We start from the raw sequence: 16,697 nt of genomic DNA, 5'->3' as shown, positions 1-16,697 counted from the left end.
TTCATTAAAGGAAACTTTTTATTCAAGAATAAAGATGTAATACTTCCACTCTACAATAGTTTAGTCAGACCCCACTTGGAATATGCGGTACAGTTTTGGTCTCCCCACCATGCAAAGGACATTGCTAAATTAGAAGGTGTTCAGCGTCGGGCAACAAAAATAATCCCTTCCTTGCGCAACAAATCCTACGAAGAAAGGTTTTCCACCCTTAACATGTTCTCTCTTGAGAAACGTCATTTCCGAGGAAAACTGACCGAATGTTTTAAAATACTTAATGGTTTCACGAATGTAGGCAGATCAACATTGTTTATGATCGATGACACTTTGCGTACGACGAACAATGGCATAAAATTCAAATGTAGACAAGTAAATTCAGACTGAACCAAATTTTTCTTCACCAACGTTGTAGTGAGAGAATGGGATAAGCTCCCACCGTCAGTGGTCCAGTGTAACACGAATGACTCTTTTAAAAACAAGCTTGACCGTCACTTCCTTCAACTTAATATTAACTAGAGTTGAAATGCAACGTTTTGGAGCCATCTGATCAATGTAGAATTACTTAGGTTTAAGGACAGACCACCTAGTCTGGACTATGGGGTCTGTGTGGTCTGATTTTCTATGTATATCTATGTAAATTCTCTCTCTCTCTCTCTCTCTCTCTCTCTCTCTCTCTCTCTCTCTCTCTCTCTCTCTCTCTCTCTCTCTCTCTCTCTCTCTGCTGAAAGAAACAAAATACTCTCCTCCCTCACAACCGTATTCAATATGACCTTGCGACAAGGCATCGTCCCTTCAGATTGGAAAAAGGCTAACGTGACACCGATTTTTAAGAAAGTAGACAAAAAAGTACCAGGTAATTACAGGCCCATTAGTCTAACTTCGGTTGTAGGTAAGCTACTTGAGGGCATAATTAGAGACAAAATTGTGAGTTACCTTGAAAGCCACTCATTAATTGGGGACTCACAACATGGCTTCCGAAACAAAAGATCCTGCCTATCAAACCTATTAACCTTTTATAACGACCTCTTCACTGTTTATGACGTAACCAAATCACTGGACGTAGTCTATCTTGATTTCCAGAAAGCGTTTGATAAAGTCCCGCATCATAAATTACTTTACAAATTAAAGCAAATAGGTATTGACGGTCAAGTAAACCAATGGATCGCGAATTGGTTGAGCAATAAACAACAAAGAGTAGTGATTGACGGATTTAACTCAGAGTGGGCGCCGGTCACTAGTGGCGTCCCTCAGGGCTCGGTTCTTGGCCCAGTGCTCTTCATTATTTACATCAACGACGTAGATGTTGGACTCAATAACCGCATTAGTAAATTTGCAGACGACACAAAGATTGGTAACTCGGTTCTCACTGACGAAGACAGGCAAAGCCTCCAAGAGGATTTGCACAAAATTTCAGCTTGGTCGGATAGATGGGAGATGCCCTTTAACGTAGACAAGTGCCAGGTCCTTCAAGTTGGAACGAGGAATAAGAAGTTCGATTACGAAATGCGCGGCGTTAAACTCAAAAGCATTCAATGCGTCAAGGACTTGGGGGTCAAAATCGCGTCAAACCTCAAATTCTCACAGAAATGCATCGATGCAGCAAATAAAGCGAACAGAATGTTGGGCTTCATTAAAAGAAACTTTTTATTCAAGAATAAAGATGTAATACTCCCGCTCTACAATAGTTTAGTCAGACCCCACTTAGAATATGCGGTACAGTTTTGGTCTCCCCACCATGCAAAGGATATTGCTAAATTAGAAGGTGTTCAGCGTCGGGCAACGAAAATGATCCCTTCCTTGCGCAACAAATCCTACGAAGAAAGGCTTTCTACCTTTAACATGTTCTCTCTTGAGAAACGTCGCCTACGAGGAAAACTGATCGAATGTTTTAAAATACTTAATGGTTTCACGAATGTAGACAGATCAACATTGTTTATGATCGATGACACTTTGCGCACGAGGAACAATGGCGTAAAACTCAGATGTAGACAAGTAAATTCAGACTGCACCAAATTTTTTTTCACCAACGTTGTAGTGCGAGAATGGAATAAGCTTCCACCATCAGTGGTCCAGTGTAACACGATTGACTCCTTCAAAAATAAGCTCGACCGTCACTTCCCTCAACTTAATATCAACTAGAGTAGAAATGCAACGTTTTGGAGCCTTCTGATTAATGTAAAATCACTTAGGTTTAAGGACAGACCACCAAGTCTGGACATTGGGGTCTGTGTGGTCTGATTTTCTATGTAAATATATGTAAATCTCTCTCTTTCTCTGCCAGTGGTGGACGTCTGAGCCTATCTGGACGACCGCCGAGAAGGCCGGCCTGAGAACAGCTCAATTCCTGTGGTCCCGCTGCGACGTACCCATGGATGGCGTCATCACGGAGTTCTGTGAGCCGTTTGTCAAAATCCCTGGCAAAGAAATTTTCGAAACAAACATTCAAAGAGCACTGGAGAAATTCGACGAGGGATTTGATTTCGTACAGGTAGGATTTTTTTTTTTTTTTTTTACAGCAAGGGAGACAGTGCAAGGGCGTAAAAAAAAAAAACAATAATGAAAAAAAAATCCCGCTACTTACTGCTCCTGAACAGAGTAGAGTAGTACACGCTGTTAGAGAGAAGTCATCCTGCGGTGAGTTATTCCATTAGGAGGGAAACTATGCATGTTTTGAAATTGGTTCTTTTCTAGTGGGAAAAGGACATTTTTACTCTATTTCAAATTATGTGCAAAAGTAAGTTTGACATATGTTATCACACTAACGTCATAGAAATGTTAAGGACGGACCACCTAGTCTGGACCATGGGGTCTCTGTGGTCTGATTTTCTATGTAAATCTCTCTCTCTCTCTCTCTCTCTCTCTCTCTCTCTCTCTCTCTCTCTCTCTCTCTCTCTCTCTCTCTCTCTCTCTCTCTCTCTCTCTCTCTCTCTCTCACACACACACACACACACACACACACACACAGACACACACACACACATCTATTTCTCCATCTCTTTTACGCCCTACATTCGTCCTTGCCGATCCCTTCCCTTTGCACACAAGGTGTAACTGAATATGAGAGAGAGAGAGAGAGAGAGAGAGAGAGGCTCTTTCTCCATACACACACACACACACACACACACACACACACACACACACACACACACACACACTCTCTCTCTCTCTCTCTCTCTCTCTCTCTCTCTCAACACACACACACACATCTGGAAACTATTTAAAGACGCTTGGCAGTCGGCACACCTATGCAGGGGACCTACAATGGGGAGGAAGAGCGCCGCTGCCATATCATGTCTCCGTGAATGACAGCTCGAGTTGGTGTTCTCGAGGCCATTGGAGTCGATATACGTTGGTCTTGGCCACGGAGACCCGAAGTTCCAAAGGCTTCGCCGTCTCGTGCAGTACCTCGAGAGCCATCACCAAATCCTCAAGCGACTCCGCAAGGATTAATGCATCGTCGGCAAGAACAAGGTCTGTGACCCTGGTATTGACAATGGATGCTCCACAATGACTGCTCCACAACTCCGTTCTGTACCCAGTCCATACAAGTGGTGAAAACCGATGTGGCAAAGACACAGCCCTGTCTCATTCCTGCATTCACGGGAAAACTGGACAAACCTACTCCACACTTCACACTGTTCACAGCCCCAGAACACAGGCCAGTCAGCAAACCTTGCAGTAATCCCACGGAGTCGCAGAAGATCCCAGAGTACCTTGCAATGCACTGAGTCAAACGCCTTTTTGAGATCGACATAGGCTGCAAACAGCCCCTGTTGAAACTCACGTCGACGCTCCACCAGTACACGAAGCGCTTGGATACGCTCAGTTGTCGACTTACCAGGCTGCAACCCAGACTCAACTCCACCATTTGTTTCCCTTCACAGATGCTTTTCATAATTATACACTGACCTTGTCCGCCTTTTATGGGAGTAGCATCTCATGTTTGGAGAGTTCCACATACGCAGCCCTTTTGGACATTTTTTTACGTCCCGATTATGCGCTGGTAGGCTCTCTTAGTGGGGTCTGATGGGCTGCACCAGCCCGTTATGGCCCAGGCAAGTGTTTATAGAGGCGCCCTCTTGCTTGGCTCTTGCTGCTCACCGGAGCTCATCTTTGATCCTCTTTTACGTAGAGAGAATCCAGAAGTGGTCTTCAAGACAGCATGGGTAGTCTAAGGCCACTCGGTAATGACTGAAAATTGTCAGCTTGTAGCGGCGGGCAAGACGCCGACCCCCGTCTTCCTGGACGCGGCGCCCGCACGCTGACCAGTCAGTCACCGCCTCCTCCAGCCACCGCCTAGAGTCAAAGGCTCTTCGTCTCGTCAGTTCCTTTCCTCTTATATACTGGCAGTCTTCAATCTATTAAATTCCGACGCAATGTTCCTTCTTTTTCTATCTACAATCGATATCTTCATGCTGACTATTCTTCTGAACTTGCTAACACTGCAAGCGGCCCCACTGCACACGACTTTCTACTCTTGTGCATCCCTATATACTGCCCAAGGACCTTATGCAAGAGTTAACCAGCATCTTCATTCTTTCATCCCTTTTACTAAGTATATTAACCTCTGGAACACCCTATCTTCGTCTGTACTTCTTCCTGCCTACGACTTGACCCACATAAAGAGAGGAGTATCAAGACACCTCTCTACCCGAAACTACCCTTTTTTTTTTTTTGCCACTTTTCTCTACTCTCTTTTATAGGAGCAGTACTAGTGGGCCTCTTTTTTGTTTTGTTTTGTTTTTTGCCCTTGAACTGCTTCCTTTAACTGTGGAAAAATATATAAATTAATAAAAATCAAAAAAATATAATAATATTAACTAATAATAATACTTAGGACTCATGAACAAAGGTGACGCAGCATTACGAAGAAAATACTACGTCCATAATTATTTTATCTGTGGTCATTTTGGTCGTGTAGGGGAGGCGGTGGCCGAATGAATAGCGTGACGGCGCCACGTTCAGGACGACGCGAGTTCAATCCCCGCCCGGTGCCACCAAGCTGGGATTTTTCAGCCGCCGCCGAGTGGCTTAAAACTACCCACATGCTGTCCAGAAGACCACCTATCAACCCGGACTCTAGATTCTAGGATTAAAGATGAGCTCCTGGAGGGCAGCATGAGCCAATGCAAGATGGCGCCACTATAAACACTCGCCTGCGCCAGAACGGGCTGGGCCGACCAGAAGCCTACCGGCGCAATAGGCCACGACGCAAAAAAAAAAAAAAAAAAGGACCACCTGGCAAGGAAGCTTAGTATCAATTGTCTGAAAGGCTGACTGTATTTCAGCTGCTCGCTGCTTGGTTTCAGTAAATGTATTCGCAGGAAGATGGTGAGGCTTATTATTAGATATTTTTATTTTACAGCAGAGGAGTCAGTTCAAGGGCATAAAAAAAGGTAACAAATGTTAAAAAAAGCCCGCTACTCACTACTCCTAAAAAGAGTTAGAGGAGTGGCCGAAAGATAGGTCAATTTCGGGAGGAGAGGTGTCCTGATACCCTCCTCTTGAAAGAGTTCAAGTCGTAGGCAGGAGGAAATACAGATGAAGGAAGAGTGTTCCAGAGTTTACCAGCGTGAGGGATGAAAGAGTGAAGATGCTGGTTAACTCTCGCGTAAGGGATTTGGAGAGTAAAGGGATAAGCTTGAGTACACTTACAGACTGATGATCTGTCATTTCACAAAACCACTCTTAGCCATGAAAAGGTAAAGGTTAACTCATTGAGTAGAATAAGTAGTTTGTCGTTGTGGCTGAAAAAAAAGTCGTCAAGTAATGTAGCTCTATTAAGAATATAATAATTTCACAATGGGATATATTCAGAATTGTCAGGTGTTGTCAGCGAATAGGTTATTGTGCCTCAAAAAGCTTGAAATGTTCCATTAATTATCGTGAATTATCTGTGTTTTTCTGGGAGTTGTAACAATTACACTTCAGTACAATACGTGCCTTTGTATTTAAAAACACAGATGATCATTCTCGTTGTTTTATTAATTGGTAAACGAGAGAAAATAAATGACGTGCGGAAGCCTATCCTCATCAAAAATCGTTCTTACATAAAAGCCCAGCAAAATCAAACAGAAAAGGGCTTTAAAAAATTATATTTACATTACTATATTTGCTGTGTATCAGTGTCGCCTTCGGCGAAATTTAACAAAAACATTGGGGCGTCAAGCATATCGACAGAAAGCGCAGCTTCCATTGTTTGATGTCCGTGTGCGACATTGGCTTCCGCCCTCACTCCGCCCTCAACTCCTGGCCTTAAACGCCACCACCTTTGATCAGCCCACGCTCCTGGTAACGGCAGGCATCCACCCAAGTTCTTGGTTCATCTCACACAACAACCAGCAGTCAGTTGAAGCCTGAGTATAATATGCTGGGAGTGGATGCCGCTGACCTCTCGGAGACACATGGAGACTTCCTTGTGTTGGGGGTGGGGGTGGGGGGTTGTCGAGATGCGTGACACCCTAATTTTTTTATAATAAATTTCCCCGAAGGCGACACTGATACACCCATCAGGTACTCAGCAAATATTGTAATCTAAATATAATTAAAAAAAAAGACCTTTTTTGCTTAATTTCGCAGGGCTTTCATGCAAGAACGATTTTTGATGAGGATAGACTTCCGCACGGCATTTATTATCTCACGTTTGCCAATAGATAAAGCAACGAGAATGATCAGCTACATTTTTATTAAAACCAGTGTCACTTATTGAACTAAAGTCTAATTGTTACAAGTTACAGAGAAGCACAGGTATTTTACGATATTTGATAAAAACGTTTCAAGCTTTTGGGGGCACGATAACCTATTCGCTGGCGACACCCGCTGGCTGGCAACTCTGAATATACCCCACTACCTATGGACATGATGGTAGTGTAGGCTCATCTGGATCACCTCCTATGGGAGTCTGAGGGTCAGCGGTCTCTGAAGTATCGTCGGGAAGACACTCAAGCTCGTCTTCTTCTACCCCTGTTTTTTTTTTTTGTTTTTTTTTACGTTGTTGCCTATTGCGCCGGTAGGCATCTTCCCGGTGGGGCCTGATGGTCGGCCCAAGGCTTCTTCCAGGTAGGGCCTGATGGTCGGCCCAGCCCGTTCTGGCGCAGGCGAGTGTTTATAGTGGCGCCATCTTGCATTGGCTCATGCTGCCCCCCGGAACTCGTACTTGATTCGCTTGGACGGCTTCCTCTAGAGTCCGGGTTGATGGGTGGTCTTCAGGACAGCATGTGGGTAGTTTTAAGCCACTCGGCGGTGACCGAAAAATCCGAGTGGTAGCGTGAGGATTCGAACCCACGTCGTCCATCACGCGGCAAATGTGGGTCCAGTACGCTATCACTTTGGCCACCGCCTACCCTTCATGAACATTTCCGCTGGAAGCTTAGTTTTTAGATCGCATCGTGGTTTATTTCCCGCTGAGGCTTCACAGAGTGCCAGGTTTATAAGCAAGTGGTGCTGATTTTCATTATCCAGTGCATAATAGAGCCGCGCGTCAGGATCATAAACCATTTTTTAATCTGCATTATCTTGTTCAACGGAACCCCGACGCTAAGGATGCCTGGGACGCCATTTACCAACACGAGTTCTGGCCACACCAATGGCAAATCATGTGTTACTTGAGAAGTGAATTCTTTACCATTATCTGATTGTAAAACATGGGAAGCACCAAATTCAAGGAATATTTTCAGGAGTTCATGGGCTACTTCTAACGCTGTTTTGGTTTTCACTGGGCGAATGATAAAAATTTAGAGAAATATGCCATGCAATGAATTTAAAAACGGTAAGTACCATCTTTCATATTCTGCATATTGATCAAATCTACTTGTGAAAAGTCATGGTCATTTACAATGAGCGGGCAAACAGCAACTCCTCAAGCTGTTTTCCCTCCTTTTTTTCTCTCTCTGTATACCTTACATATCGCTTGATTTTTTTTATTTTTACGTCTACGTATGGCGCCGGTAGGCTTGCTTGAGGGGCCTGGATGGTAGTCGGCCCCAGCCCGTATTGGCGCAGGCAGGTGTTTATAGTGGCGCCATCTTTTTCTTTCTTGGTGATGTACTCTTGTATAAGCGAGTTTGGAATGCTGCCGTACTGTTTTGACAATGCTCGGCAGTTTCCTTTTTACAGCCATGACCAGTGTCACTGAGTAGTACTTCTCATTGCAGTGTTCATGGTTGTCATGTATTTGCCATTGTTATTGGCCTCTTTGACTAGTCCATCGAGGAAAACAAGTTATTTTTTTTTTTTTAAATATACCCTTCTCGGTGTTTTTGTCCAGTTTCTCTGTTCTCACACAATAACTTTCCTTATCTAATCAGCTTTTCAAAATGCACTACAACTATCCTGCTCCAGGTTGTCTTGAACACTGATCACAGCAGCACAAGAAGGTGTAACAACTTCCTGTTGTGGAGGAACACTCATACCTTAAGTAGAGGCTGTAACAGCCGAATCATAGTACGAGTGACTGTCAACTGATTGTTTATTATTCACGTGAACATATTTGCCATCCAATTTAACAACTTAACTCCTTCAGTCAAACTGCTTACCCCGCACGTCATTTGTTTTGGATGAGAGAGAGAGAGAGAGAGAGAGAGAGAGAGAGAGAGAGAGAGAGAGAGAGAGAGAGAGAGAGAGAGAGAGAGAGAGAGAGAGAGAGAGAGAGAGAGAGAGAGAACTTAATGTCCCTAAAATGAAAACATAAAAGCAGTAGTTGCGCTGTCTCTCATTGTTTCTGTTGTTTGTCCTTCAGGTGTACACGGAGCACGCCGACAACACGGGACACAACTTTGGTCCCGAGTCTGAAGAGGTGCGGCAGGCGGTCCGTGACCTGGACGACGTGTTGGTTCAGCTCATGGCAGGGCTGGAGGAGAGGGGCCTCGTCGACAGCGGTGGGTATCATTTTTCGAGTAAAGGAGATAGCTCAAATGCGAAATAAAGCTAAAAGCGAATAAAAGCCTGCTCGCAATGGTCCTGCAAATAACTGTCAGTGTATGTAGCTGAAAGAAATACGAAGTTTCTGGCTGAGACAGACGGACAGACCTGTTATACTTAGAACAAAGTGACAGTTGTGTTATCGAAGAATTGCGGATAGACGTCTGGAAGATTGTGTCGATTTGGTAGTTGGAGATATTGATTATTTGAAGCATTGAAGGAAACTATTTCCTTTCGCCCGAATCATAAATAATTGTAAGGTCAAAGTTTAAGCGTTCTTTAACGTCCAGCACTGAGTCTTGTAATTTCTGCTGGAAAGGTCTTTTGTACTATATATAATTTTTCAGTAATGCAGGATAGAATCCCGGCATATGAGAGAATGATAGTTTGTTTTGGAAAGAAGATAATTAATGAAAGAAAAAGGGCGGGAGATAGAATGGAGTCATCAGGAACATCATTAATAGATTAAGAAGTAGGACAGGGAGTGCCAGAGCGTAGATAGATCAGCCGAAAATGAAACTTGAGTTTAGAGTACAGAGAGGGCTGGAATCCGTGGGAGGGTTTTTTGGAAAGCAGAAATTTGTGCCAGACTCTCAAAAGCAGAAATTTGTGCCGCACTCTCAAAAGCAGAAATTTGTGCCAGACTCTCAAAAGCAGAAATTTGTGCCAGACTCTCAAAAGCAGAAATTTGTGCCAGACTCTCAAAAGCAGAAATTTGTGCCAGACTCTCAAAAGCAGAAATTTGTGCCAGACTCTCAAAAGCAGAAATTTGTGCCAGACTCTCAAAAGCAGAAATTTGTGCCAGACTCTCAAAAGCAGAAATTTGTGCCGCACTCTCAAAAGCAGGAATTTGTGCCAAACTCTCAAAAGCTTTCTTGACGTCTAAATAAGGCAACTAGGAAACTTTCACCGAAACGGCTAAGAAAGGATGACCAGGAATCAGTTAGGATGGGAAGAAGAGCACCTGAAGAACTACCCTTGCGGAATCAGCACTGGTGATTATAGAGTAGGTTATAAGTTGATAAATGCTTAATTAAGAACTTATTGGTATTGGTTCAAAAGCTTTAGAAAGACACGAAAGCAAAGTATAACAGCCAAACTTCTTAGGCACAGGTTGTCTGAAGGAATAATTCCAGCAGGAAAGAAAAATAGATGTTGAAAGACAGACACTTAAAAGTTTCGCCAGCAAGGCAACACATTTTTTGAGGACAATTGGAAGACTCTTGGGAACTACATAGTGTTTATAAGCCTTCCCAGGATTAATAGGAGAGAGGGCATAGAAAGCAACATTCTTAGGAATGTTGATAAAAGGCACAGAGAAGTCGAAGGGGTGATGAGTAGGAAGAATATGCCCTGAATCTTCGCGAATAAAATTTTCATAAGAGATTTGAACGAAGAGTTCTGCTTTAGAGACAGAATTGATGACTGTAGTGTCCTAAGGATTATGGAGTTTGGAAGGAGTAATAGTAATATTACTGTCGGATGTATTCTTTACTAGATGCCATTAGTCCTGGCACAATTAGAGTTGGCAAGATTTTACCCTGTCTATTAATGAAAGAGTTTTCGGTATGTCGAAGAAGAGATTTGGCATATTTCCAGTTAGCATGAGTTCAATGGCTTAAGTATCATTTTTGAGCTGCCTCTCTGTCTTAGAGAGCACTATAGAACAAGCGTGAGTTGATCAGGGCTCCTTTGTATGAGGAGTAGAGAAAGTGTGTGGAATGTGTTCCTCCATCCCAGAGGCAATCACCTCCTTAATGCTCTGACCACGCACAGAAGTGTCACTGACCTGGACACGGTATCGTTCCATGGGGGAGGCGGTGGCTGAATGCATAGCGTGACGGCGCCGCGTTCGGGACGACGCGAGCTCAATCCCCGCCCGGTGCCACCAAGCTGTGATTTTTCAGCCGCCGCCGAGTGGCTTAAAACTACCCACATGCTGTCCAGAAGACCACCTATCAACCCGGACTCTAGATTCTTGGATTAAAGATGAGCTCCGGGAGGGCAGCATGAGCCAATGCAAGATGGCGCCACTATAAACACTCGCCTGCGCCAGAACGGGTTGGACCGACCACCGGGAAGAAGCTTTGGGCCGACCATCAGGATCCACCGGGAAGAAGCCTTCCGGTGCAATAGGCCACGACGTAAAAAAAAAAAAAAAAAAAAAATGGATATGCGGAAAAGTATATCCTTAGATCGTCCCAATGAGCTGAAGTATAGGGTCAGAAAGTTTAGTTGCAATCTACCATATCACTACTCTTTTATTTTTCTTTGGTTTTAAGAACACACTTCTGCAGTCATTTCACTTTAACAACTTATTTTAGTAAACGTCTGTTGCCTGACTATTAGGTTTTTTTTTTTTTAATCTCTTATTTTTTTCTCTTTTCATATTGAAAATCCATTTTATTAGATAAAGCTTCAATCAATCAATCAATGGGGGCATACGCCGGGGGGCGCGTCGCCTCGCCCACCCTACGACGCCAAGCCCGGGGGACCCTCCGTGCGTCTCCATGCAGGCCCCCTTCCCAACCCGAGTACCTCCCGGCAGGATCTATCTGGATCTGGACGAATAATGCGCAGGGCACCCGAACAGGTGCATAATGCGAACTCCGTGGGCGTCCCCTTGGCCTCCTACACTCAGGATTGTCTCTTACAGAGACAACCTGATGAGGAGGATCAGCTTCCGGAAAACGTGCCACGTGCCCGTATAGCCGGAGTTGGCGTTGACGGACTATGCAGGTAACATATGTCGAATCCGTCTCACGGAGTAGTCGCCGGTTTGACACAAAGTCATTCCAGCGATATCCTATGATTCTGCGTAGACCCTTATTACCAAAGGCATCAATCCGCCTCTCCAAGTCCCCATTTAGTGCCCATGTCTCACAACCATAGAGTAAGACAGGGAGCACAAGGGACTTGAAGATCCGGATCTTTGTCCTTCTGCACAGGTACCGACAACGCCATATACTCGTGTTGAGCGAGTCCATAACACCGTGGGCCAGACCAATCCGCCGTAAGACTTCCTGGCCAGACTTCTGGTCGGCCCAACCCGTTCTGGCGCAGGCGAGTGTTTATAGTGGCGTCATCTTGCATTGGCTCATGCTGCCCTCCCGGAGCTCATCTTTATTCCTAGAATCTAGAGTCCGGGTTGATAGATGGTCTTCTGGACAGCATGTGGGTAGTTTTAAGCCACTCGGCGGCGGCTGAAAAATCCCAGTTTGGTGGCACCGGTCGAGGATTAAACTCGCGTCGTCCTAAACGCGGCGCCGTCACGCTATCCATTCAGTCCAAAAAGTGTCTTGATGATCCTTTCTTACGGTGACCCCCGTTAAAGTGAGTTTGAAAGGTGTCTTTATGCTCCCCTTTTACAGTGAACATCGTGATAGTGAGTGACCATGGCATGACCAACACTGCACCCGGCAATATTGAGCGTCACGAGATCGACAACTACCTGGACACTAGCCTGGTCGAGAACGTGGCAGACAAGGGCGCCTTCACAAACATCAAAGTGACGGCGGGTAATGTGGACGTGGTGAGTACCTCTTGTGGTACAAGTAGTAACTGTCAATGTTGCTGAAGTCGTAGTAGTAGTGGTGGTGGTAATAGTAGTAGTAGTAGTAGTAGTAGTAGTTGCAGTATTTTTTTTTTTTTTTACGTCGCGGCCTATTGCGCCGGTAGGCTTCTTCCCGGTGGGGCGTGATGGTCGGCCCAGCCCGTTCTGGCGCAGGCGAGTGTTTATAGTGGCGCCATCTTGTGTTGGCTCATGCTGCCCCCCGGAACTCATCTTTGAGCCTCTCTTTGGAGAGATTATCTAGAGCCCAGGTTGATGGGTGGTCTTCAGGCCAGCATGTGGGTAGTCTTAGGCCACTCGGCAGTGACTGAAAAACCTCAGCTGTGCGGCGGCTAGGATTCGTACCCGCGTCCCCCCTGGAGCTCCTGAACGCGGGGCCGTCACGGTAGCCATTCAGCCACCGCCTCCCGCCTCCTGCAGTAGTAGTGGTAGAGGTAAAGAGTACAGATAGTAAAGAGAGAACACTCGCGCCAATGTCTACGGCTAAAATATCCTTTTAAAATACTGGATAGAATTCGGCGACAGTTTGCAAGGCTGCCACCAAGACGGTTGCGAAGATCGTTGAGAAGGCCGTCTGCCAACTCCTTGGCATTCTGGGAGGACTAAACATAGTGTTTAAAAAGTTTAAAAATCTTTGGAAGTGAAAGGAGACTTCTTGTGTTAAGGGACATGATTGCAAAAGCTGGAAACAGGGAGATTGGTGGTGTGGTTGGGTAGTGGGATGTGGATGGAGTGAGCGAGAATGGACAATACCTTGTGGATGTCTGTGCTGAGAGGGGTCTGTTCTTGGCAAACACCTTCTTCCAGCACTAGCTAGTTTACAGGTACACATGGGCAAGGGGTGACATGAGGAATGTAATAGATTATATAGCTGTGGATAAGAGGTTGAGACAGGATATAGTAGATGCAAAAGTTGTGAGAGGAATGTTTAATGGATTTGATCACTTTACGGTAGTTGCCAAAACTAGAATGAAAGAGAAATGGGAATTTAGAGGGAGTGGGAAGAGGGAAAAGGAAGGAAGGAACTAGCAAGTGAGAAACTGCGTGACAGTGGCCGCAGGGAGATGTATAGGAGGAAAGTGGAGGAAGTACTTGGAATGACAAGAGAAGGGATAGAACACAGTGAAGGAGTGAATAAAGTGTATGAGGTGTTTAAGCCCCGTTCACACTATGCCGACTCTGGGCCACGACTACCCACGACTCTAGGGTACACGAGGTCTTGGGTGTTGATGTGAAAGGGTCGGGCGTGTCTTGAAAGAGGTCTTGAGACTGTTGCCGAATATTGCGCCGACGTCGTGATAGGAGCCTGGAGTCGTGAGGGTTAGCACGACATGCTGGCAACTAGTTGGCGACACCAAGACCCCAATGAAACCTCCCCCCCCCCCCCTTCTTGGAGCGTGGGAACCAACTTGTCAAATGGAAAAGTCGCTGGGTTGTCGTGGCCCAGAGTCGGCACAGTGTGAACGGGGTTTATACTGCTAAACGGACCCCCCAACAGAGCTTCCATATTTTAATGAAGTTTCTTCATATTTGGTGTCACCCGAGGTGGAATAGGGTAGTAGTAGTAGTAGTAGTAGTAGTAGTAGTAGTAGTAGTAGTAGTAGTAGTAGTAGTAGTAGTAGTAGTAGTAGTAGTAGTAGTGGTATTATTATTATTATTATTATTATTATTATTATTATTATTATTATTATTATTATTATTATTATTATTATTATTATTATAATCATTAGTAGTGGCAGTAGTAGTAGTAGTAGTAGTAGTAGTAGTAGTAGTAGTAGAAGAAGTAGTAGTTGAAGTTAAGATTATGAGAAAACAATATGAACATAGTACAGAAGTGACTGAGAATATGTAAAATATACATGTTGCTATACAATATGACATATCAAGATTGTGTGTGTGTCTGTGTGTGTGTGTGTGTGTGTGTGTATGTTTTGTGTGTGTGTGTGTGTGTGTGTGTGTGTGTGTGTGTGTGTGTGTGTCCTTCCCGGCAGGTGTACGCCCAAGTGTCCCAGATCCCCGGGGTGAGGGCGTACAAACACGTCGACATCCCTGACAGCTTTCACTACAAGGACAGTCCGTACATCCACGACGTCATCCTTCTCGCCGACAAGGGTAAGTGTAACGGCTCACATGTTCTTTAGTTTAGAGGAAGCGGTAGCTGAATGGATGGCGTGACGGCGCCGCGTTCAGGACGACGCGAGTTCAATCCTGCCCGGTGCCACCAAGCTGAGATTTTTCAGCCGCCGCCGAGTGGCTTAAAACTACCCACATGCTGTCCAGAAGACCACCTATCAACCCGGACTCTAGGATTAAAGATGAGCTCCAGGAGGGCAGCATGAGCCAATGCAAGATGGCGCCACTATAAACACTGGCCTGCCCCAGAACGGGCTGGGCCGACCATCAGAATCCACCGGGAAGAAGCCTTGGGCCGACCATCAGAATCCACCGGGAAGAAGCCTTGGGCCGACCATCAGGATCCACCGGGAAGAAGCCTTGGGCCGACCATCAGGATCCACCGGGAAGAAGCCTACCGGCGCAATAGGCCACGACGTAAAAAAAAAAAAAAGTTCAAAGCACAAGATTCACCTTAACACTTTGGTGTCAACTTTGGGTAAAGAAATGGGTCATGGCAGGTTGCATTTTTTCGTATTGGTTTTAATTACCTCCAAAAGTCTTCAGAAAATTACAAATCTATTAGTGTATGTATCGTTTTCAGGTGATTTCTCGAGGTGTCGCTTCATTGAGATTTTTTATTTTTTTCATTTTTTTTTTACATCCTCGTCTGTGGCGCCGGTAAGCTTGTTTTTGGAGGGGCCTAATGATATGGCCCAACTCGTTGTGGCGCAGGCCAGTGTTTTATAGTGGCGCCATCTTGCATTGGCTCATGCTGCTATCCCGGAGCTCATCTTTAATCGTAGAATCCAGAGTCCGGGTTGATACGTGGTCTTCTGGACAGCATGTGGGTAGTTTTAAGCCACTCGGCGGCGGCTGAAAAATCTCAGCTTGGTGGCACCGGGCGGGGATTGAACTCGCGTCGTCCTGAACGCGGTACCGTCACGCTGCCGACTCAGCCACCGCCTACCCCATATGCATTATTTTCTCCTTTCTCGGAGGTCAAGATATCACATAAAAATCCGAAATTTATTTTTAGAGTTTTGTATGCTGCTATTATGCTTCTTTTGCACACTTTCTTTATGTACATGGTAAATATGATAACATAAGAACATAAGGACGTAAGGAGTCTGCAAGAGACCGATTGGCCTATACAAGGCAGCTCCTGTACACTCAACCCCACCTTACCTCACCATCCATGGCTTTATCTAACCTCTTCTTGAATGTATCTACGGTATTGGCACCCACAACATGGCCCCCAAGCCTGTTCCATTCGTCCACCATTCTATTGGTGAACCAATTCTTGCCTATGTCTTTGTTAAATCTGAATTTGTCTAATTTAAAACCATTGCTACGCGTCCTACCCGGCTCTTTTACTATCAAAATCTTATTGACATCCCCTTTATTAAATCCCTTCTTCCATTTATAGACTTCGATCAAATAATATAATAATATTTTACACAACAAATACATAGAAATATATGGAAAATAATTTATCATAAAATGGTTAGATGTTCAGTCGGCAACAGTGGACGGGGCAAGGCGGAGCTGAAAAATTCATTCTATATGCAGTCTCCAATTACCTGTTCTCATTCCCGATTATTTTGAAGTCTAATATCTATATTCGGAGGCTCTACTCATTATAGTTTGTACTAGTAGTATAACCGTATATGTAGAAATATGAATATAGCACACGCAACATATGCTTGAAACGTTGCGGCAGATTTACATGAATTTTCTTAATAACTAGGCATATATATGAAAAACATTGCATTTATTTCCAGTGTATTCTTTAATACTCCTGGAGTGATAAATCAAAGGTAAAACACATAAATGACTGCAGCTTAGCTGTTAAAACAGCAAACGCACAAGTACGTACTAAACACTGTAGGTACTTGTACATACTAAACACTGCACGGGTTAAGAGTGCGAGCAAATATAAACTGTATCAGTAAATAGATTATTCTAGTGAAAATAGCTGAACAGGGTATATTATTAAAGGAATGGAAAATTTACAGAGCTGCAAGAAAACGCATATCCGATTCGCAACATTCAAAATACTGATTTGTCAGTTTATGAACGGAAAAAAGGTTTAAAT

General features: G+C 44.5%; 1 protein-coding gene across 1 annotated transcript in view; it reads left to right on the top strand.

Annotated features, from left to right (window-relative positions):
* LOC126992542 (glycerophosphocholine cholinephosphodiesterase ENPP6-like) overlaps positions 1-16,697 on the top strand; it is an 87,546-nt gene that overhangs the window by 43,960 nt on the left and 26,889 nt on the right. Inside the window, exons 3-6 of the mRNA XM_050851359.1 lie at positions 2,279-2,485; positions 8,735-8,873; positions 12,288-12,448; positions 14,479-14,599. Coding sequence (XP_050707316.1) covers positions 2,279-2,485; positions 8,735-8,873; positions 12,288-12,448; positions 14,479-14,599 — 628 coding nt within the window. The remainder of the gene's footprint in view (positions 1-2,278; positions 2,486-8,734; positions 8,874-12,287; positions 12,449-14,478; positions 14,600-16,697) is intronic.

Source organism: Eriocheir sinensis, chromosome 7 (assembly GCF_024679095.1).
Source record: "Eriocheir sinensis breed Jianghai 21 chromosome 7, ASM2467909v1, whole genome shotgun sequence".
NCBI lineage: Eukaryota > Metazoa > Arthropoda > Malacostraca > Decapoda > Varunidae > Eriocheir > Eriocheir sinensis.
This window is presented reverse-complemented; position numbering and strand designations above follow the sequence as displayed.